Source organism: Phalacrocorax carbo, chromosome 1, assembly GCF_963921805.1.
Source record: "Phalacrocorax carbo chromosome 1, bPhaCar2.1, whole genome shotgun sequence".
In the NCBI taxonomy this organism is placed as follows: domain Eukaryota; kingdom Metazoa; phylum Chordata; class Aves; order Suliformes; family Phalacrocoracidae; genus Phalacrocorax; species Phalacrocorax carbo.
In genome coordinates, this window is record NC_087513.1 from 142,457,694 (window position 1) to 142,481,155 (window position 23,462).

Genomic DNA, 23,462 nt, shown 5'->3' on the forward strand with positions numbered 1-23,462 from the left:
TGTCATAGCATCGGAAGTGTTGTAAGACAAGATGTTCATCACTTCCCTCATGATTCGTACAAACTGCAGTGTACAATTGCACAACTCATGATTGCAAATAACATAAACAAGCAGTTAGCTGGCTAAATTCTCCTTTCTATTGTACAGGGACCAACTGGTGCTTGGGAATTTAGCAAGTGCATAAAGATCTTTTCTTTTACAGGTATTTCTCTCTAGCTCTAAATAATACTGAGTAGTACAAAGCACCTTTCAATACAAACCACCTCTGGGGGCTTGGAGCAGTGAGGTCTCCCCATGGTGGCCCAGGGCAGGGCCTGGCAGCCCGGGCCCGTCCCAGCCCAGCCAGGCAAAGAATGAAAAAAACCCCATACTTTATTGTGCCCTCATCTTTGGAAGAAAAGCACTTGATTTTATGGTGGTAACAGACTGCATTTCATGGCAAGGGAGGGGGGGGAAGTGTCCAGTGTAATAAAATAAGAGCTGTAGGAAATGTCACAGAGACTCAAGTGGGGTTCTGGAAAATGAAGGAAGACAGAGTTTCTGTGTACCTGCCTTTCCCTCTCCTTTCCCCCAGCCTTTCCCCTCTCTCAGTCTCCTTCCTCCAACCGGTCAGTTCCCAGAGTGTTAGGCAGTCTCCTACACACTCCTGCAGCAGACATACCCAAACCAGGAGCTCTGCTCACCCTCTGGCACCTCACTCTGCAGGAGCAGAGGAAGGAGGGAGTTGAGGTGAGCCGTACAGCCCAGAGACTGGGCTGGGGAGGAGGAAGGCTAGGATCAGTTGCACCAAAGTTGCATTTGCTGATGCATGGTGTTAAGGGCAGCTGTTGCTGTGTAGCTCCACCCTCTTATGGACATTTCTTGATAACAGCAGTTGGACCACAATGCTGTGCCCACTGACGGCTGTGGCTGGATTGTTGGGCAGTGTCTGTTTCTGCCCTTTCATTACACTGTTTAGCACTGATGCAGTGGGATGTTGACTGCCCTGGGCAACTGTGTGTTTTTTCTGTGCCTAAATCTTGTTTTGGGAAATGCTGTCAACCTCCAACCTTTGAGCCATCACAGTTACGCATCTTGCAATCAGTGGACATGGACAAACCAGTGCTGGGTTCTCTTTCTCCAGTTGGATTCTCAACTGTGTGTCTACTTGTGCACCCCAGGTAAAGCCCAACACTCCCACTCTGAAGATCTCCCAAGCCTGTACAGCAGGCAGCAGAGGAGCAGCGTGCTCTCTGCTGCTCCCTCAGACTATGCACCTCTGTAACAAAATGAGGAAGTCTGGCTTTTGAGATTTTGAGGTTTGGGTACTTTTTGTTTTTCAACTGGAATATACTGCAGCAGAACAACCCAAACAGCCCACAAGGACAGTGATGTCACCACAGACCAAGGAACTCTCTACAATCCAGGGGATTTCTTTGCTTGACTATATTTAAGGCAAGTCCTGCCCTGAGGCTTTCAAAAATGAAAAAAAAAAATAAATTAAAAAACTGCAAGCAAAGATGGTGCCATTGATGGTGCTACCATAGCCTGTTATCTTTTAAAGGCCATAAAACTAGTGTTGAAATGAGGACTGTCTGACCAGGAGCTGTGAGAGAAAGAAGAAGAAGAAGAGAAAGAGAAAGAAGAACAGAAAGAGAAGAGAAAGTTGGGCAGAGACACTAGTGCAGTTTTCCAACTTTTGACTCTACAAGGAGTAGAGTCACAGCAGGAACGTGATTAAAACCAACCTTTCTTAAAAGTCCCGAGAGCTGGAAGAATAATTGATTGCTCCAACAATAGTAGAGCTCACAAGAACTGCCTGGGCATTTTGCTACGTGTGGAATAATCGCTGGGGGTGACTTAGAAATTAAACTTACATTTTTAGAAAAGGTACTGCATGGAAGAAGCTTGCAGGGCAGGGTGCGGCTGACAGGTGAGAAATCCATTCCATGGAAGTTCCCTAGGCTTGTAGCCTTAGATGTCAGCAATGCCAGGAGAACTTGGTGTACTGACTCTAAGAGGATTTGTCTGGAGGATGGAATGGTGTGGAGACACCGCGGCCAGGCTTTGTGACCATGGAGCTGGTACGCTGCATACTTGGCCAGGCTCTGTGATAAATGGGAACTGGCAGTACCATAGAGCTGGTACACTGCACATTTGCTACCCTGAGTCAACAGACTGTCACGCTTTTGACAAAATGCTGTCCTTTTTACCATTACAATACCAAAACACACCTGCATCCCAAAAGCTACCTGCCTCGAAGGCGCGACCACCCCTCACTGGGCAAAGCAAGGAAATTTTACACCAATAATAATAAGGGTATGTACCACTAGAGTCACTTAAGCTCCGCCTGAGAGGTAAAAAATAGTATAAATTGTGCCAAGAGAGAAGGGGTTTTGGGGAAGATACCATTGCATAGCACTCTGACTCCTGGGACAAGTTGGCGGGCTAAGCCCCTCTTCCTGCCCCATTGGGATGCCTTTGGGTAAGATTTGAGCACTTGGCTATACCAAGTGTTTCCCTGGGAAAACTTATAAACCTCTCTATAGCTTCACTTTAAATCTTCAATGCATTAGAGTCGCTTCACATTTGCTTAACACACTTGTAGCCTAGCAGCGTTACTAATTTTCCTAGTATTTGTGTGTGTCTTGTAACCAGCAATTCTATCACCAGTCATCCAAAGAAACTGTGTATCTGTTGCTTTAATAAATCGTACTATACATTAACCTAGCTGTGATTGTTCTCATTGAATGTGACCTGTCTGGGCAGCTGCCAAATTAGTTACCAACAACAAATACTCTGATGGGTGGTTACATCTACAATCCTTAGAAACTAAACTGCTGATCAAGTCTGAGGCTAAAACTGGACTTAGCTGCCCGTAGACTCCTCTCTGAGAAGGAGTTTAGAAAGCAAGGGGGTCCTGTCTGAACCTCGTGACTCAACGGTAGGGTCTCCCCCAGGCCACTCCTCAGACTCCTACCTACTATTAACACAACAGTATGCCAGTGTCTTACAGCTTTTGCGTAGACCACAAAAATACAAATGGGAGGCAAAGCCTTCTTTTTCACCCTTGCAGCAAGAACTTTCTAGATTTTAGCAAATGTCTTTCTCCTGAGAACAGAAGAACAGCCATAGGAGACCAGAATACAGGACTTCTATCTATGTGAATGCCTGAACCACTTGGTTAGAAGCTCATATAGCCTGACCATCCTTTCCCAGTGAGTGTTATATTGGGCCTTGGCCAAGGGATGGGAAAGGAATACCTTTACTCCACTCCTACTCTCACCTCCACTACCTCATGGACAGGATTTCTGGTGTTCTTATCAGGGCACTAGTAGTGAATTCCAGATCTCTGAATGGCTTTGCAGCCTCAGCAGCTTTTGCAGTGAAAGCAGTGGGGTTGTAATAGGTGGACCAATGGTCATGATAATTGTGAGTGAAGCAGGATGGAGAGGATCCAGTAGACTCTGTCTATTCATTCCCCTTAGATTAAAGTAACCTTTGGCTTTAGTTGGCCACTTCTCATGAAGGTGCTTCTATCTTCTGGCAGCTAAACAGAAGGCTTCTTCTCTGATTGTGTTTTAAAAAACTATTCAAAGCAAATTGTTAATGAAAACTTATTTAGAAACAAAAATGTCATAGAAAAAAGACTGGTTTCAAAGATGGCCTCTTGGAAGTCATCTGTTCTAGTGGAATTTTATCACCCTGAGAGAAGTTTAATTTCCAGGAGGCAATTTCAGCCGCATGAAATGATTTTAACCATCCTGAGACCTGCTGGATGGGCAAAATGCAGGATACAAGCAAGCCAGGGGAATTGCAGTGATCATCAGGAACCATATTTTGGTACAGGTGCTGGACAAGACAACAACAGGAGGTACTCAGCCAGGTTTGCAACTCGTCAAAGAAGAACTGATCATGCATATGACAGTAATAGGCAGTGTAGACTGCAAGGATCATGATGTGGTAGATTTTAAGCTCCTGAGAGAAAGGAGGAAGGCAAATAGCATACTATTTAAGTTGGATATTGTTGTCGTTTAGCCAGCAACTCACAGCTGCTTGCTCACTCCCCCACTGGTGGGATGGGGGAGAGAATCAGAAGGGTAAAACCCATGGGTTGAGATAAGAGTTTAATAATTAAAATAAAACAATAATAACAACAACAATAATAATGCAATGAAAAGGAGAATAATGAGAGAGGCAAAACACAGGCCTGGGGGTGGGGAAGGGGGAATGAACAACCAAAACAGCACATGACACAGCCACTTACTGCCCACCAACCCGATGCTGCCAGTCCCCAAGCCACAACTGCCACCCCGCCATCTCCCCCAGTTAATATACTGGCCATGGCGTCACATGGTATGGAACATCCCCTTGGCCAGTCGGGGTCAGCTGTCTTGGCTGTGGCCCTGCCCCTCACGGCCTCTTGCCCACCTGGCAGAGCACGGGAAGCTGGAAAGGACCCTGACTACTATAGGCACTACTTAGCCGCTACTTAACACCAACTAAAGCATCAATGTGCCATCGGCACTTTACCAGCTACAGTGAAGAGAATTAACTCTATCCCAGCCAAAACCAGCACAGATATCATGAGAACACATTTCAGGTTGCTTAGGGCAGGATAGGACCTGAGATCCAGTGCTCTGCCCATTTTTCAGCCCTCAACTGAGAGACTGGCAGTAATTCAGAGACTCCCACTATGGATGTGCTGGACTGAAGTCTCCCGCCAGTAGCTTGGGTTTAGCCTCCAGCACATCTTTCCTGTTCTTTCCTGTGTTTTGGGTACCACGACACAGACACAGCCCATCCCTTGCAGTCCCAAGTAACCCCTCTCTGAACAGCTCATGACATAGAATCACAGAATCATAGAATTGTTAAGGTTGGAAAAGACCTCTAGGATCATCAAGTCCAACTGTCAACTCAACACTACCATGTCTCCTAAACCATGCCCTGAAGTGCCACATCTACATGTCTTTTAAATACCTGCAGGGACAGTGACTCCACCACCTTCTGGACAGCCTCTTACCTGTAGAAATTTTTCTTACTATTAAATATAAACCTCCCCTGATGCAGCTTGAAGCCATTTCCTCTTGTTCTATCTCTAGTAACTTGGGAGAAGAAACCAACACCCACCTCGCTACCCCTCATTTCAGGTAGTTGTAGAGAGCGATAAGGTCTCCCCTCAGCCTCCTCTTCTCCAGGCTAAACAACCCCAGCTCCCTCAACCTCTCCTCATAAGACCTGCTCTCCAGACCCTTCAAAGTTTTGTTGCCCTTCTCTGGACACGCTCCAGCACCTCAATGTCTTTCTTGTAGTGAGGGGCCCAAAAATGAACACAGCACTCGAGGTGCGGCCTCACCAATGCCCAGTACAGGGGCACCATCACTTCCCTACTCCTGCTGGCCACACTACTCCTGATATAAGCCAGGATGCCATTGGCCTTCTTGGCCACCTGGGCACACTGCTGGCTCATGTTCAGGTGGCTGTCAACCAGCACCCCCAGGTCCTTCTCCACCAGGCAGCTCTCCAGCCACTCTTCCCCAAGCCTGTAGTGTTGCACAGGGTTGTTGTGACCCAAGTGCAGGATCCAGAACTTGGCCTTGTTAAATATCATCCAGTTGGCCTCAGCCAATTGATACAGCCTGTCCAGGACCTTCTGAAGAACCTTCTTACCCTCATGCAGATCGATACTCCCACCCAACTTGGTGTCATCTGCAAACTTATTGAGGGCACACTCAATCCCCTCATCCAGATCGTTGATAAAGATGTTAAATAAGACTGGCCCCAGCATTGAGCCCTGGGGAACCCCGCTCGTGACCAGCCACCAACTGGATTTAGCTCTGTTCACCACAACTCACTGCGCTTGGTCATCCAACCATTTTTTTACCCATTGAAGAGTACACCCATCCAAGCTACGAGCCACCAGCTTCTCTAGGAGGGTACTGTGGGAGACAGTGTCAAAGGCTTTGCTGAAGTCCAGGTAGACAACAATCAGAGCCTTTCCCTCATCCACTAGGTGTGTCACCTGGTCATAGAAGGAGATCAGGTTGGTCAGGCAGGACCTGCCTTTCATCAAGCCATGCTGTCTGGGCCTGATCCCCTGGTTGTCCTGCACTTGCCTAGTGAGTGCACTCAAGATGATCTGCTCCATAATCTTCCCCAGTAGCAAGGTCAGGCTGAAAGGCCTGTAGTTCCCCGGATCCCTCTTCCAGCCCTTCTTGTAGATGGGTGTCACACTGGCAAGCCTCCAGTCATCTGGGACCTCCCCTGTTAACCAAGACTGTTGATAAGTGATGGAGAGTGGCTTGGCGAGCTCCTCTGCCAGCTCCCTCTGTACTCTTGGGTGGATGCCCTCCGGCCCCATAAACTTGTGAGTGTCCAGGTGGCTCAGCAGGTCATGAACGGCTTCTTCCTGGATTATGGGGGTTTGTTCCACTCCCCATCCCTGCCTTCCAGCTCAGGGGGCTGAATGCCCCAGGAATAACTGGTCTGACGGTTAAAGACTGAGGCAAAGAAGGCATTTAGTACCTCGGCCTTTTCCTCATCCTTGGTGGCAATGTTCCCCTCCGTGTCCAATAGAGGATGGAGATTCTCCTTGGTTCTCTTTTTGTTGTTAATGTATTTGTAAAAAGATTTTTCTTTTGTTATCCCTTACAGCAGTGGCCAGGCTGAGTTCTATCTGGGCTTTTGCTTGTCTAATTCTCTCTCTGCAAGACCTAATGAGATCTCGGTACTCTTCTTGAGCTGCCTGCCCCTTCCTCCAAATGTGGTCAACTCTCCTTTTTTTCCTGAGCATCAGCAGAAGCTCCCTGTTCACCCAGGCCACTTGTCTTCCCCCACTGGTTCGACTTGTGGCATTTGGGGACAGCCTGCTCCTGGGCCTTCAGGACTTCCTTCTTGAAGAAAGCCCTTCAAGACTTCCTCCCAAGGGACTCTCCCAAGCAGTGCCCTGAACAGGCCAAAATCTGCCCTCTGGCAGTCCATAGTAGTGGTTCTGCTGACCCCTCATCTTACTTCACCAAGAATTGAGAACTCAATCATATCATGGTCGCTAAGCCCACGACTGCCACGTCTCCCATCAGTCCTTCTCTGTGAACAGGAGGTCAAGTGGGGCACCTCCCCTGGTAGGCTCACTTACCAGCTGTGTGAGGAAGTTATCTTCCACACACTCCAGGAACCTCCTAGACTGTTTCCTCTCTGCTGTGTTGTATTTCCAGCAGACATCTGGTAAATTGAAGTCCCCCACTAGATCAAGAGCAACTGATTGTGATACTTCCACCAGCTGCTTGTAGAACACTTCGTCTACATCTTCAATGTGGTTGGACAGTCTATAACAGACCCCCAGCAGGATATCTGCATTGTTGGCCTTCCACCTCACCCTTACCCACAAGCACTCAACCTTATCATCACAATCACTAAGCTCTGTACAATCAAAACACTCCCTAACATACAGAGCCACCCCACTGCCTCTCCTTCCTTGACTATCCCTTCTGAAGGGCTTATAGCCATCCATTGCAGCACTCCAGTCATAAGAGTCATCCCACCATGTCTCTGTGATCATGACTAGGTCATAGCTATTCCACTGCACAAGGGCTTCCAGCTCCTCCTGTTTGTGCCCATGCTGCGTGCATTGGCGTAGATGTACTTGAGCTGGGATATTGGTTTCACCCCCAGCCGTGGCACACTGCCCATGGGCTCCTCTCTGGTGGGCCTGGCTATACCTCATTCCCCCTTCAAACCCAGTTTAAAGCCCTCTTGATGAGCCCCGCCAACTCATGTGCAAGAATCCCTTTCCCCCTTTGGGTTAGGTGAACTCCATCTGCCACCAGCAGATGCGGTGCCATGTGAACCTCCCTGTGTTCAAAAAAACCCAAAATTCCACCGATGGCACCAGCCTCTGAGCCACATGTTAATCAGATGAGTTTTCCTGTTCCTTTCAGTATTATTCTTCCCTACCACAGATGGGACTGGGGAAAATGCTGCCTGCGCTCCCAGTCCTTTGGCTAGTCACCCCAGTGCCCTGAAGTCCCTTTTGATTGCTCTTGGGCTTCTCTCTGCAACCTCATCACTGCCCACCTGCACAACCAATAGCGGGTAGTAATCAGAGGGCCGTACCAGACCAGGGAGTTTCCTAGTAACATCTCTGACCCGAGCCCCAGGGAGGCAGCAGACTTCTCTGTGGGACGGGTCTAGTTGGCATATTGGGCCCTCTGTCCCACTCAGAAGGGAATCGCCTACATCTTTCACCTTTGCCCTGGCACGCAATCTACTACGCCAGAGGTGTCCTTGCATACCTCACAGACCCAGGTCTCTGTGCCCTCTGCCACCGCTTGCTTCCTCCTGACCTTGCAGATCTCATCTGCTGCAGGACCTCCCTTGGTGTCTGTCTGCCGGAGCCCAGTTCACAGTATGGGATGGCTCAAGGCATGCCTCCCTCTAGCCAGGGCTCTACTCCATACGAGTGAAACTCCCATAGGAAGCTCTGTTTTGATGAGGGCAACTAGCTCCAGCTCCTGAGTTTAAGGGCCACTATACTGAATTTTTTCATCTGGCACAGTCTTTTCTTAACCTTGGCAGCACCTCTTCTGTTTTGCAGGGATTCAATTTACCAGAATGTTCAAATCACTCGAGGCATTCCCCTGTGCTGGAGTCTGTCCTACGGTTTTGGTTTGGTTTTATTCTGGCAGAAATGCAGAAAAAAAGATCAAACCAATTTCAGAAGAAGTAATTTTAGGAGCCTAAGGTAAATCTTTGGAAAAGCCAGTCAGGAACAGAATTGCCTAGTATGCACGGGCAATCTTTAGTATTTATTCTGTAGAGACACTCTCCAAGTGATGTCGACATGAGGAAAAAACGGATCATTTGCAACAGCAGCATTAGTAAACTTAGTCGTTGTAACCATGTAGCCCTGTAACATGCTAGTAACAGGCTATAAACTTTGTAATGAGTTTGCAAGGCCTCAGGGCTGAAGTTTGTCAGGCTTGCTCTGCTTGGGCTTTTCTTGATATGCTTGTAGTTTTCTTTGACCATGTGCCCATCGCTAATTTGTTTTACTTTTGCTTTCCTTTGTATGTTAGCACTAAGGTTTTACAACTCTAGTGCACCGATACAGACGTAGATATACCGATATAGATGACAGTAGAGGCCTTTAGAAGTGGAGGCACACGGCTATGCCGTAGACGTGTAGAGGCATGGGGCTGGATAAGAGGTGGGACACAGGCATGGCAATGGGGACTTCATGGCTATAAAAGGCCTCTAACCCCTGGTTTTCCCAATCTAAATAATCCATCCACTGAAGCACAATGTGTGATTAGCCTCCAGATTGGTGGTTTTGCCTCATATCTCCTTACTAATTGGAGGATTCTGTTTTGTCCAGGTGTTATAAAACCACACAACCAGCCTGTACCACTTACAGCTAGCAAGTGGCAGGCTTCTGTCGGAGAGTTCAGAAGGTCAATTTCCAACATTTCCCACCCCACACACATACACATAATTATCTGCTACCTGTTAGCAGTCACATTTTCAGCTATATTTTCATCTACCACAGGTATGAAGTGATGAAAAGTGGGAGTAAATTTTTTGTTTCGTAAATGGCTGTGAGCAACATCTAGGGCATGCTGTGCTGAAGGCTGTAGCAACACAGTTTGAAAGCAACAAATAGAATGATGAGAAAATGCCTCCTGAACTCTTCAACTATATTCATTTTGTATGAGTAAATGATCATTTTAAGAGGTTTAATCTTGGCCAGTTGTCAGTGGGTTTTCATACAGATGACAAGTTTTTATTCCTGATCACAATCTCAATGCAGCTGTACTTCTTCCAGGGCAGCGGACCACTGGAGATCCTGTATAAGCCCCTTAAGTTTGGTTGTACTTGTTTTATTCTTTTGTGTGGTGTTGAAAAGCAGTATAATAACTTCCAAAGCACTACTGAAATGTTTTTGCTGAAACGTTGCAAGAATACTCATCATAAGAAGAATGAAAAATAGTCCAAACAACTGAAATTCTTTATGGAAAATGCAATCAAATACAAATAAGCTTTTAAAGATAGGCTCTTGGGGAATTGTCTCTACGGGCAATGCTATTTTCTCTGCTTGCAAGAAGGAGAAAATGTGTAAAGCCTGTAAATGACTATCAATAAGATATTTATATTTGAAAAAATTCAAGTTCCTTGTTTCACTTGCACGCCGTTAAGCCACTTCTTCAATAATTATTTCTTCAGTTTCATGCTTTATTAATTGATTCTTATAGTCTGTCTATTAAAGGAAGAACAAAACATTTCATTAGTGTTTCATGCATGAGATTAGCCATGAGTTTATGATTTTCCTGTTATTCAGAGAGTTGTTAGCTAGTACATAGAATATAGAAGCTGTAGTGGGACTCTGGCAATGTGAGGACTGAAGTAGACATGTCTAGGTCTTCCCTCTGTGACCAACTCCCCAAAGAGGAGCAAAAGACTTTTCAACTCAAAACGAGAAGGCTCATTTTTTTAAATGTAGGAAAGTTAACGTGATGAAGGAACAGAAAGTAAAAGGATTTATAAAGGCTCACCAGCGATCCAGTGTGTCCTTGTAGACACATTCTTGCTTCCAGACCTGGCTGTAGCCATCTTAAAGAATTTCAGCAAATTGCAGCAAACTTTGCAAATGCTCTCTAGATGCAAATGCTTTGCAAATGCTCCCTTCTGTTACTTGCAATGTCTGTCTGTTCCTTCTTCTCGCGAGTGTCTTCAGCTCTCCACATAAGGTAGAACCTCTCAGCTCTCTGCTCTACTTTTGTGCTTACTGTACCCTAGAAACTTTTCCTCCTTCTGCATCACTGCCAAAAACTAACATGGGTCTCAACATCTGCTATGGCACAACTGGTTTTGGCCAGCAGTAGATTTATTTGCCCCTTCTCTTCCCAAGGCTGACCAACAGTCTGATTCTGCGTTATTATTGGCCTGAGAAGTTTAAGATCAGTGCTATGCTAGTGATAGCAGGTGGCTTGTAGGAAGAGCAGGGTGAAATTTTGTATTTTGTCCAATACTCCAGGTAGAGAGATGATGAGGGTTTCAGAATGGAAAAGGAGAAAAAGAATTATTGCATATGGACCTTCTCTTCCAATACCCCAAGAACAAGAAAGAAAATATATCCTTGCTTCTGTGGATCTTTCTGACACTTAGGTAATACCTTTGAGACTGCAATGGATCCTTACTTCCAACAAATTTCAGGCAAATGGAAGGAAAACATACCTGGAAATCTATTGGAGAGATATCATGGAATGGGTCTCTTGGCTGTGGTACTGTAGCAGATGTTTTTTTCAAATAAATCCTTCTACAATGGCAAAAAGTGATGGTGAAGAAAAGACAGTATGTGAACATATGAAGACATGCTATATAATAATGCTTCTGAGGTATTATTTTATTCCTCTAAGAGAAAAGTAGTGGAAAAAAAAATAACTAAAAATTATGTAGGCTGAGTACAATGGTACAATTTCATTGCTCAGAATTTGGATGATAATAATTTACTTTATGACTTATTAAAGAATCATAGGAAGTTGCTTTTTAAGTATCTGAAAGGGAAATATCCTCAAAACAAGGAAACAATTTCATGCCATTCTACATTGCAGGGTCTGTTGGCATGAAAGCAGCACTGATATAAAGCCTTGTCCTAGTAAACGGAAAGCATTATGTTATATTGATCAGATGGGTAAGAAGTTTGGGAATCAGAAATATAGAGCCTACTTGAGGAGCATCCAGCAGGTCATGGTTCCTGCTATAGTTCAGTGTCAATTTTCTCCCTCCCTCCTCTCCTTTAAAAGGAGGCCAGAAATTTTCTGTTGGGGAAAGAGGTGTTATTACAACGACAGAATAAAAATTGTGCAAAGAAATAAGGCTTACACTGCGCAGAGAATAAGTACGAGACTTGCTACCACCACTGGTGTCAGAAATAATGTATATGATGAAGTAGATCTAAGCTGTTCTTTTCCTGAAAGACAAGCAATCATCAAAGTGTTGACTGACATGATATGACAGAACAGGAATGATTGCATAGCTATGTGCAATCTGCTTCGCATGACAGTGTCAAGCACTGGTATGAAGCGGCTTCTTCCTTAGCTTAGCACCTCTGTGTCCTGTAACATGTAAAGGAACGAGATGCATGGCAGTATGTGGACTGTCTATGGTAATCTGAGACCTTACCGAGCATTTTGGGAGGAACTGAGGCCTAGAGAGTTCTTCAAAATCCAAGGTGGCCAAAAGTAACAGGAGAAAAGAGAAGTTTATAAAACCAGAAGTAGAAATGAAAGAAGGAAAAGAGCTGGGAACAGACCTTGAAAAGGTCTGCTTTATTCACTGTCTCCTTGCAAGAAGTACACACTGTCACACCAGAATGCTCGGAGACCTCCCTCACATTAAGAGATATGCCGATTCTTTGCTCCTTTTCATCCTAGCAAATTAATGTGTAAATATCAATGTGTTGATACCTGTAAGTATGAAGTAATAAATGAGGCAGACAATTAATAACTGAGGGAGAGCTAAGTCAAGGAGGTGATTTTCACTCTTACCAAACTCTACGGGTGTACTCCACTCTCCCCAGCTTCTGCTCACTAAACAATTATTGTCAGTCGCTCTGATTTTGACGCTGTACCTTTTTCCTGCACTGAAGCTCCCAAATATGTAGGAGTTTCCTGAGACGTTTCTTTCCTAAATACAAAACAACTAGACTGAGAACTTTTTATTCACTAGATGTACAGATGTTAAGAATGAATCAGGTTCATTTAATGATGCAGGAGATTACAAAAGATTTTACACGTCCTTCTGTGAACTAGTCATTCTCTCTAGTCTCACCAGACTAGAGCGAAACAACAAATAGAAGGTTATGCCTTAATAAATTAGCTTGTTCCATCCTAATTCCTTTTGTTTGAACATTTCTGTTACTGGTGTTGTGAAGATGAAACCTGCAGTATTCTTCCCTGGCTTCTTAGCCTCTGCTAAACAATGGGACTTTTTGGGAAAAGAAAAAAAAGTTTATTTTCAGTCTGTAAATGTTTCATTCTACTATAAGATAATTCTTTAAAGATCTGGCATTTCCTTACCACGGAAATTTTTAAAACTGAAGCAGAGTTTAATAGCCAGATTAAACAGAAGGGAAAAATTTGACATATATGGAAATCCTTCTCAGAAGAATATTAAGCTTTCTTGTAAACATGAATTTCTTTTTCCTCCTTTATACTGGCTTAATCTTCCAGGTGATATTTTCTTGCATCCTGCATCTCAACCCCTTCCAGAGACCATTATAAAGAAAAAATTTCATCACATTTTGTGTGTCTAAGTGTAATGTGGCATTATCATCCACATTTATACATATAAATGGATGTGGGTTCCATCAAAAAGGGCATCACCAGCAGAGAGAAAGAAGTCATTATCCACTCTACTCAGCGCTTGTCAGGCCACACCTGGAGGACTGTGTACAGTTCTGGTCCCCGCTGCACAAAAAGGATGTGGACAGGCTGGAAGGGGTCCAGAGAAGGGCCACCAAGACAATCAGAGGACGGGGAAGCCTGCCATATGAGGATAGGCTGGGAGAACTGGGTTTGTTCAGCCTTGAGAAAAGGAGGCTCAGAGGGGATCTCATCACCGTGTACCAGTACTTAAGGGGTAGCTACAGAGAAGATGGAGGCTCCCTTTTTACATGGAGTCCCATGGAGAGGACAAGGGGGAATGGACACAAGCTGCTCTTGGGGAGATTCCGATTGGACACGAGAGGGAAATTTTTCACAGTGAGGACAGTCACCCATTGGAATAATCTCCCCAGGGAAGTGGTTGACTCGGCCACGTTGGACACCGTCAAGAGTCGTCTGGACAGGGTGCTGGGCCATCTTGTCTCGACTGTGCTCTTCCCAGAAGGGTTTGGCTAGATGATCCCTGAGGTCCCTTCCAACCTGTGTGATTCTGTGATTCATATGAATTTGGTAGGAAGTACAAGAGACTATAAAATGGAAGATTTTGTGACTTGCATAGAAGTAATATGAAGTTCCACATGTGCAGCTATTTTTTTGTACCATGTTTTATAAATAACAGTTTAAAACTTTGAGTTTAGGAAAATTGTCAATAAAGAGCATATATAGTATACTGAAACTGGTAGTGTGAATCCAAAACAATTTGATTGGAGGATGCTCTGATAGAAGTGGCATTTCAATCCAGCATAAACGTTAGATTAATACAGTAATAAAGACTTACTGTTTTAGATGTCGTGTTGATGTTCTCAGGATCAGCCTAGCAACAAAAGATAATGACAGTATTTATGATTGTTCTCTTTATTACTGTGTAATAAGAGGTTCTGCCTTATGAATATTTGATTTGCAGGGGAAAAAAGAAGTACATTTAATATTTTGAAGGTGTTCTTTTAAAGACTGTGAAGTTAAGCTGTTTGTACTGGGTTTGCACAGCAGGGTTTTGCTAGTGCCGGGGCTACAGGGGTGGCTTCTGAGAGAGGCTGCTAGAAGCTTCCCCCATGTCCAACAGTGCCAGTGCCAGCCAGCTCCAAGATGGACCCACTGCTGGCCAAGGCCGAGCCCATCAGCGATGGTGGTAGCGCCTCTGGGATAAGGTATTTAAGAAGGGGGAAAAAAAACCTGTGCAACTGCAGCTGGAGAGAGAAGTGAGAATATGTGACAGAAACAACCCTGTAGACACCAAGATCAGTGAAGAAGGAGGGGCAGGAGGCACCAGAGCAGAGATTCCCCTGCAGCCTGTGGTGAAGACCATGGCGAGTCAGGCTGTTCCCCTGCAGCCCATGGAGGTTAGTGATGAAGCAGATATCCACCTGCAGCCCGTGGAGGACCCCACGCTGGAGCAGGTGGATGTGTGAAGGAGAGGCTGTGACCCCCTGGGAAGCCCATGTTGGAGCAGGCTCTTGGCAGGACCTGTGGACCCATGGAGAGAGGAGCCCACGCTGGAGCAGGTTTGCTGGCAGGACCTGTGACCCCGTGGGGCATCCATGCTGGAGCAGTCTGTTCCTGAAGGGCTGCACCCCATGGAAGGGATGAACGCTTGAGCAGTTTGTGAAGAACTGCAGCCCATGGGAAGGACCCAAGTTGGAGGAGTTTGTGGAGGACTCTTTCCCATGGGAGGGACCCACATTGGATCAGGGGAAGAGTGTGAGAAGTCCTCCTGAGAAGGAGGGAGCAGCAGAGACAACATGTGATGAACTGACAGCAACCCCCATTCCCCATCCCCCTTTGCCACTGTGAGGGAGGAGGTAGAGTATTCAGGAGTAAAGGTAAGCCCAGGAAGAGGGGAGGGGTGGGGGGAAGGTGTTTTAAGATTTAGTTTTTATTTCTGATTATTCTACTCTGACTTGATTAGTAATAAATTAAACAGATTTCCCCAAGTCGAGTATGTTTTGCCTGTGACAGTAACTGCTGAGTGACCTCTCCCTGTCCTTATCTCGACCCATGAGCCTTTCATTATATTTTCTCTCCCCTGTCCAGCTGAGGAGGGGAGTGATAGAGCAGCTTTGGTGGGCACCTGGTGTCCAGCCAGGGTCAACCCACCACACTGTTCTTCCTCTAAAAGGTTTTTCCTCAGCACTGGTTCTCTGAAATACTGTACCCTTTCAGTTTGTTTGCAGAACTGCGTATCAAAGAACTAAATTTTAAAAAGGCTCAAGTTGCCCACCATTTAAAATTATGTTTTACCTGTACAAAACAAAGTATCTAAAGAAATACTAGCGAACTGGAACAATGTTTTTTTCCATTAAAACTTTTGTCTGTGTAGCTTTTACATGCTTAAACGTTTAATTAAGCTATGTCATGTCTCCATTTCTTTTACTTTTTGCTGTTGGAATAATGGACTCACAAATGTTTCCACCAATATTTCAAACTTTGTTTTTGATGGTTTTAATACTACTTTCCATATTTATCCAAGTCTTCAGAATACTAGCAATTCCTGAAATGGATAACAACGACATGCAGTCAAGACCTGGAAAATCTGGGTATTCTGATCCAATAATCTGACAGAATATTTCTTTTTATTGAAAGACATGGATGGTTCTTTTCACTTTAAGTTAAAAACTAAGGGCATGGGACTCAATAAAATCCCACAATGAACAGATGCTGTATTGCTGCCCCTTACATCTGAATGTGACAGCTGGGGTGCAACCATCCTGACTGTATACGCTGCAGTCTTACTTCAGACATAAACTCCTGAACCTTTTCAGCAACACCATGCTGGTATCAGTAAATGGAGGCAATAGGAGAACAAGGCATGGCTGGATACGAAAAGGGTAGGATGGAAGTTACGGGGGTCCGGGTGGAGATACCTCAAAGTTCCTGCAATACATCCTAACTTACAGGTGCACCTTTGTAATAAAGCATGTGCTACTTCTCTGGACCCAATTTAGTAATACTATAAACCCGACTGAGCAGTAATGATGACTACAAAAAGAAAAAATGCAAAGTGAGTTTGTGAAAGACATGACAAAAGGTGACTGATGGCATAGGAGGCTGCAAAGAGGAAAACCACAGAGCAGAAGTTCCTGACCTAACTTCATCAAAACCAGCACTAGGACTGAAAGACTACGCTGGGGCCCAAACTGCCCTACAGGGACACATAAAATTGGTTGTATCCAATTTAACAGTAGCTTTGATTTCTTTCTTTGTAGTATATTTAAAATTCATCTGATGTAACCTATAACTGTTTATCATAAAGTCATTAGGTATATATGGTCCATGCTAGAATAACTATTCAGCCTCAGTGTGGGGAATCCCTTGCCCAGTTTCTTTAAGAACCGGGTGTGGACTGAAAATATTCCTTCAGTTTGCTGCCCCTATTTGTGAGTGACAGCCGTCCTCAGCTCACATGCAAGAGGGGCACTACATATCGAAAAGGAGAGATTAGTTAAGCAGGGAAAGAGAACAGGGTGCTGGTTGTATGGTAGTACGTGTGGAAATACAAGCATACCAAACGCTATTAAGAGTCATAATTATTCGTACCTTGTTTTCTATGACAATTTGATATTTGAAACAATCATATCTTTTCACATGACTTGTGCGAGGTGGTTGCCACCGAATTTCACAACCATGAGAAGCTTCTGTACAATTCACAGTGACATTTAGTGGAGGGGTGAGCTTTTCTACAATAATATAACCAGAAATATTATTGATTAATAATTGTCTCTCTTCACTCTGCCTTTTTAAAATACAGGTAAGTGTTCAAGCAACTGGTCTAAAAAATTGTAATACAGCTTTACTAGAATTATTATATTCACCCCATATTCTGAAGCAAGACTCCCTGATTTAACGCTCCAGTTGAGGAGCCTGGACTATCAGCAGCAACAGTAGGTAAAATTAAAAACACAGATAATTTCTTAGATTCTACTGAATTCAACATGCTATCTGTGCAGGTTTGGGGCTTTTTTTGTTGTTGTTTTGTGTTTGGTTTTTTTTTTTAAATTAGCAACAGTGTTAAGGTAATTGGTATTTGTGTGGATGAACAGAATTATGAGGTAATGATACAAAACCAACATCTGGATAGTCCCAGTCAGGCATCCTTAGCTAGTTAATCTCAAAAGGTGACACCTTTCTTTCACAGAACATATATTTGACTGAAATGTTCACAACTCTCTGACCTATGATTTCAGATTGTCTTTTAAATTATTTTGGTTTTTTTCATTCTTATATTTTTGACTTTTGAGCCATCAAGTCTGGGGAAAAGAAAACCAACAAACAACAACAACAAAAAACTAGTTCTGAGAAGCAGTAGTTTTAAAACATATGGGTTTTTTTCCAGGAATAAATTCTTCATTCCCTTAGCATAAAACTGCAAATAAAATTGAAAAAAAATCCTTACCAATTTCGTACAGGATAATCATCTTCTTATATGACTGAATGGTTTGTCCACTTCTAGACACGTTTACCTGGAAATGAGCTTTTGTATTTTCTATTGTCACGTTTTGGAATCTACATCCTGTATGCCTTCCACAATTATCTTTGGTGTAATTCTGGCATTCTGTGAAATCTTCTTTCCTTTACATGACATATTGCATCAGTTAAACATTGACAATGTCACATGTCAGACCAGAAATCAAAATTCCCTAGATTCAAGCAGACCTACTTACCCTGAGGTCGCTGGGTAGAAGAGACCTGAGGTCTTCCAGTACAGGAAATATTGGGTATCTCCTGAAGCAGTCCTGCCCACATCCCAAGTGCAGTTCATGAAGGAAACATTAAAAATGACACAGACAAAATTTTCAATGGCTGTCCCATTCATGCCTGCAAACACAGGAAGAACATCCCATGTCCATTCTGGAAAGACTGTATAATGGTTCAAATCATGCAGATCTCTGCAAACTCTTGTAGTAATTTTTAGCCACCTGATTAGTCAATCCAACTGCATATTGTTTGGGTCTTGCAGTTATGTGCTTACTTTAAGATAGCAACGATTTTATTTTGTTGAGCTATGAGGATAATCTATCAACGTTACAGATGCTGAAGATGCGGCTAGGATTTAGCTCTAACCAACTCAGACACAGTGATGTAGTGGAAGCTAATAACAAAGGCAGTCACTGTTGTGCCTTTTGTTTAGATCCCCTGTTTATCTAAGGTCCAGTCTACAGTGGAATGCTACAACCATAAGCCAGGCAAGTTCTCTCTTCTGTGTTTGTCTTAAGTGCTCGGAGCCTTGGTTGGCTTATAAAGGACTAAGGATTTAAAATAACCTGTCCATCACTTTCTTCTGTGTAACAGCTGGGTGATTACAGCCTAAACCTGAGACTGCTTCCTGAAGCTAGCCCCAGCAGAAGTGTCTCAGTAGTGGCATATTGTTTGTTCTTGAATTGAAAACGGTTGCTAATCCATTCTGGCACTTTGAATTCAAGGGCAGTGGGAATTTTGTTTGCAGTGAACTTGGTAGAAGCCAGCCTGAATATCCATGTCGTTAGTGTAAAATCAAGACAGAAGCGAAGCAAGAGTTGATAGCTATTCAGGTTGTGTATTCACATGAGGAATGAATTCCTTGTGTGTTTCTTCCCAATCAAAAGGTGAGATCTCTGACAGGAAATAATAATCATGTAGTACCTCTTCTTAACTACTGTCATCATGAATTGAAGGACCGGGTGACAGATTTCCAAGACAGTGATTCACTGAGCTGAAGCACTACAGGTATCACCTTTACTTGTACCTCCCCTGTTCGCCTTGAAACTCCCTACGTGTCTAACAAAGGTTCCCAAACAGGGCTTAGCAACTACTATGTTATGAGACCAAGTGACTGTCTCCTGTCCAACCTCCACTGCAATCCAAGTTGGAAGCCCCTTTTTCCTTATGTTCCCACAAGCATCTGATCATATAATTGACAGCACTGATTTCAAAAGAAATGCTGTTATTGAGCAGACCAAAACTTCTGACATCAGGGGATGCTTAGGGTGAAAAGTAGAAGGAGTGAGAAGGCACCAAGTGGGCCTTTGCCTATATGTTCTCTCATCTACCAGTGCCCTATGGACTTGCAAAGTTAAGGGCTACCTCATAGATCACTGTCCTTAGCAGTCCGAGAAAGCCTGATCCACCATTAATTTCCTTATTCTCTTTTGAATCCAATAATTTTTTTTGGCCTCTACCAGATCCCTTGCCAATAGGATGGCCAATGGGAGGATTCAAAAGGTCTATTTTCCTTCTGGCTCCTTTCCTCTCTTCAGCTGTAATGTGAGAAAAGGCAATCCTTCTCCAGAAAAGAAGGAACTCAAACAGACTCTTGTACGTAATATTTTTTCATGGCTTGCTCCAGGCAGCTACTGTGCTGTATGGAGGCTCTTGGAACTACTCTACAGAATTAAGTTGTTGTCGTTTGGGTGTACTACAAGTGTAGGCATGTAATAATAGTGGCTAGAATCACAGTTTTCAGAGGCAAAGGCTGTTATCTAGGAGACCTGACCTAATATGATGTTCTGTGGCTTGGTTACAAATAAAGCCGGATGACTTAAACGTCATCCCTCAGAACACCTTGGTGGAAGTGTTCACTTCATGCTCATCACACTAGGATTCAGCATGCACTAGGAGAAATGTTGTCAGGGACAGGACCTTGCAAAGGAGTCTCAAGACTAGCAATCATCTGATTCCTTTGGAAATAAAGAGGAATTCTTCAAGAGACAGCAAAGTTGTCACAGTACTCCTGGATTTCTGGAAAACTTCCTCTCTTCCAAGAGGAAGGTTGAAACTGTTTCAAGAGCTTGGTTCAGCAGCATTTGTTTTGACAGCAGTGTTGGCCTAAACATCCACTGGCCTTCCCCATCCTCCATGGCTCCTTCCTGATTCCATCCTGCCTCCCTGGCTGTGCTAGTGCCATTTCTTGTGGGGTCTCATAGTGAGTAGTTCTGAAGAAGGGATCATCGCTAAAACTAATAAAGCTCCTCCCACCCCAGCAGATTTTTTTTGTTGGTTGGTTGGGTTTTTTTGTTTTGTTTTTTTCATCTCGCTTAGCATCCTTTACCACAAACAATGGAACAAGGTCATCTGAGATGACACTGTGGGTTAGCAACAAAGACCCAGAGGAGAGCTGTCTAAGCTGTTTCTGCTTAGACAAGAAATGTTGACCCCTATCTAGTTCCTGAAGGCACCTAAGCTCTCGGCATATAGTTGCTTATATCCAGCTTAATGCAAATTTATATATATATGTATAACAAAACACTCCTGAGGGTCCAACGATTATGGTACTGTACTGAGGTGATAGACAGCTTTGCTCAGTTCTCTGGTCTGCCGCAGATTCACGGTATGAGATAGGGTCAATCAAATCTGTGCACTTCACTTCCTCATTTACAAAAAAAACAGAGAAATTTTCTTCCTGTCAAGAAACTGTGAAGTAAATGCAGCAGTCTGAAGTATGATCACAGGTGCTGTGCAAGGGTCTTAGGGGGATAGGCTTTGTAAAGCCTTTGACAATGCTGCAAATCAAAAGAAAAAAAGGATTACTCTGGCTTCAAATCAGATCACAACCTGGTTCACATGTGGCCCATCAAGCAGATGAGTTGGCTGGCAACACGGGAAATAGGGTGAAAGAAACTCCTAAAACGACATTGTGGTCAAGGAAAAAGCAAATGAAACCACATCCTTGGCCTCTTCAGCGATGGCCTCAGTTTTTTATAATCCAAGAGAAGCATATAGAGATATACTCAGATGTTCTTAAATTAGCCTAAGTTCTACAGCCAGAACATTATTCTGACTATAAAACAGCCATGGTCAGCTGCACAGTGTCATGTTCATACCAACACCAAGCACATGCTGGGAAGATTACTCAGGTATGTGTAAGTTATTGTATTCCCTTTGATGACAGGATTTTTTTCCCAGGTTTTGAGGGGATTCATTTTTCATTTTTTCTTTATTCATCTTACTGTGGATATGCCAAAGAAAACCTAGCAGAGTAGACAAGTATGACTACACCTCCTTTAAGGTTTATTTTTGAGCCTAATATATTCACCCACAGTGTAAGTGTAATATTTCTACTTTTAATTTTAGCAATGCCTGGAACAGAGCTAAGTCTTCATGAGACATTTCTCCCATTATCTCCTGTTATTTCAATGAGACACTGAAATTTTTCTCTTTCCAGTTCATACTTGAGGACTAACTGAATTGTTCCAGTGACTTCTTGCTTAACCACTTGTGGCTTAACCTGAGCCGGTAGCTAAGCACCACCCACCTGCTTGCTCACTCCTCCCCAGTGGGATGGGGGAGAGAATCAGAAGGGTAAAAGTGAGAAAACTTGCAGGTTGAGATAAAGACAGTTTAATGGCTAAAGAAAAGCCATGCATACAAGCAAAGAAAAACAATTAATTCATTCAGTAGTAGCTGCAGAAAGATATCAAAGAAAAGAAAACTTGTCTCTGCAGTCCTATGTGGTAATGAGGATTATTGACAAGGAAGGACAGGCTTTTACCTCTGGGCCTTGACCCCAAAAGAATTTTTACTTTTATTCAGTAGTTCTTGAATAGAACTTTTCCCAGCTTTGCCTCTGAAACACTTGGAAAATTATTTTTGTCCAGAGGAATATGTAAGGTAGAATTACTGCTTGCACGTTGGTTGTGCTATTAGGATAAAATTATCCCTACCTTCCTGTGACATTTTCAGAGACCTGTGTGTACGTGAAATCTACTTCAACATTAATATTGTATTACAGAAAAGACACTGGCACACTTACATTCTACTGGTGCCTACATGCAGTACTCCTAAAAGGGATTCACTCTGCATAGTGATTTTGCTCTATGGATGTAAAGAGCTAAAACCTGAAGACAGACTGTGCTTTCAAGAGAATATAGAAAGTGACAGGCACTCTTCAATGCTGTAATGCAGGTTTTAACCTAACAACCAAAATACTGCAATGTGGATGAGGCCAGTAATACTGGCAACTCTTCTAATTTTAAAATATTTTTATATAATTAATTTCAGACTGTAGAAAAAATACACCATTAAAATTTTGGATAAGACATTCATCACACAAAAGCATGCATTTGCAGATAGTATCTACCCACACCTTATAGTTATTTTAACAACACTAAAACTAGGAAAAGTAACAAAATGCAGTATTTATTTGCTTAGCTTCTTTGGAGTAAAAGTAATCAACAGACAAAGACAAAAGTAAACCTACCTCCTCCCTGAAAACCAGTTTCCATGTGGCAGCTACAGTAATGAGGCAGAAAAAGGACGGAAGCTGTGAATTTGACTTGGTGGCATATTTTCATGTGCTTTGACAAACTGATGTCATTATTAAGTTCTTCTGAACTACTCATGGAACAGGGTGTAATCTTACTCATTTCCCTTACCCTGTACTTCTGTAATGTAACCGGGAAAAGCTTGGTTACAGCCATTGTTTTTCTACATGGAGACAAACGGGTCAGAATAGAAAGACACCCTCTTTATCACTTCATTCACATAATTTTCACTCATTTCTGTCACACATTTTTCATACAGGTGTTTGTACAGGGCACAACCTAAAAGGTAGGTGAATGTCCTGAGAGCTTTTGTCATGCAGAGCTTTCCTGTCTATTTCTGAGAGAAGCAATGGCCACGGTGTGGAAGGATTCCTGTGAGTAATGGCTTCACCAGTAGGCTTGGATTTAGCAAATCCCCATGGACAAATGGATGTAGCAGGTGCTCCATCCAAGAATTTTGATGTGCTGGGGCTAATAATTTTAAAATAAAAGAGGGTAGATTTAGACCAGATCTAAGGAATAAATGTATGACGAAGGCAGTAAAACACTGGCACAGGTTGCACAGAGAGGTGGTAGATGCTGGGTCCCGCACTTGGGTCACAACAACCCCATGCAACACTACAGGCTTGGGGAAGAGTGGCTGGAGAGCTGCCTGGCAGAGAAGGACCTGGGGGTGCTGGTTGACAGCCGGCTGAACATGAGCCAGCAGTGTGCCCAGGCAGCCAAGAAGGCCAACAGCATCCTGGCTTGTATTTGGAATAGGAGCAGGGAGGTGATTGTGCCCCTGTACTCGGCACTGATGAGGTCGCAC

At 43.7% G+C, this 23,462-nt stretch overlaps 1 protein-coding gene across 2 annotated transcripts; it reads right to left on the reverse strand.

Annotated features, from left to right (window-relative positions):
• Positions 1–9,956: 9,956 nt before the first annotated feature.
• On the reverse strand, positions 9,957–22,672 carry LOC135310415 (granulocyte-macrophage colony-stimulating factor receptor subunit alpha-like). 2 transcript variants are annotated; one of them, XM_064437722.1, is made up of 9 exons: positions 22,588–22,672; positions 18,077–18,230; positions 17,809–17,984; positions 16,953–17,092; positions 14,197–14,232; positions 12,522–12,660; positions 11,701–11,792; positions 11,209–11,290; positions 9,957–10,231 (listed from the first exon to the last, which is right to left on the reverse strand). In XM_064437722.1, the coding sequence occupies exons 1-8, from the start codon at positions 22,610–22,612 to the stop codon at positions 11,231–11,233; spliced, it is 822 nt and encodes a 273-aa protein (XP_064293792.1). In that variant the 5' UTR covers positions 22,613–22,672; the 3' UTR covers positions 9,957–10,231; positions 11,209–11,230. The 2 variants fall into 2 exon arrangements, with proteins under 2 accessions (XP_064293792.1, XP_064293783.1); XM_064437713.1 differs by lacking the exon at positions 11,701–11,792 and adding an exon at positions 11,857–11,944.
• Between the last annotated feature and the right edge of the window lie 790 nt (positions 22,673–23,462).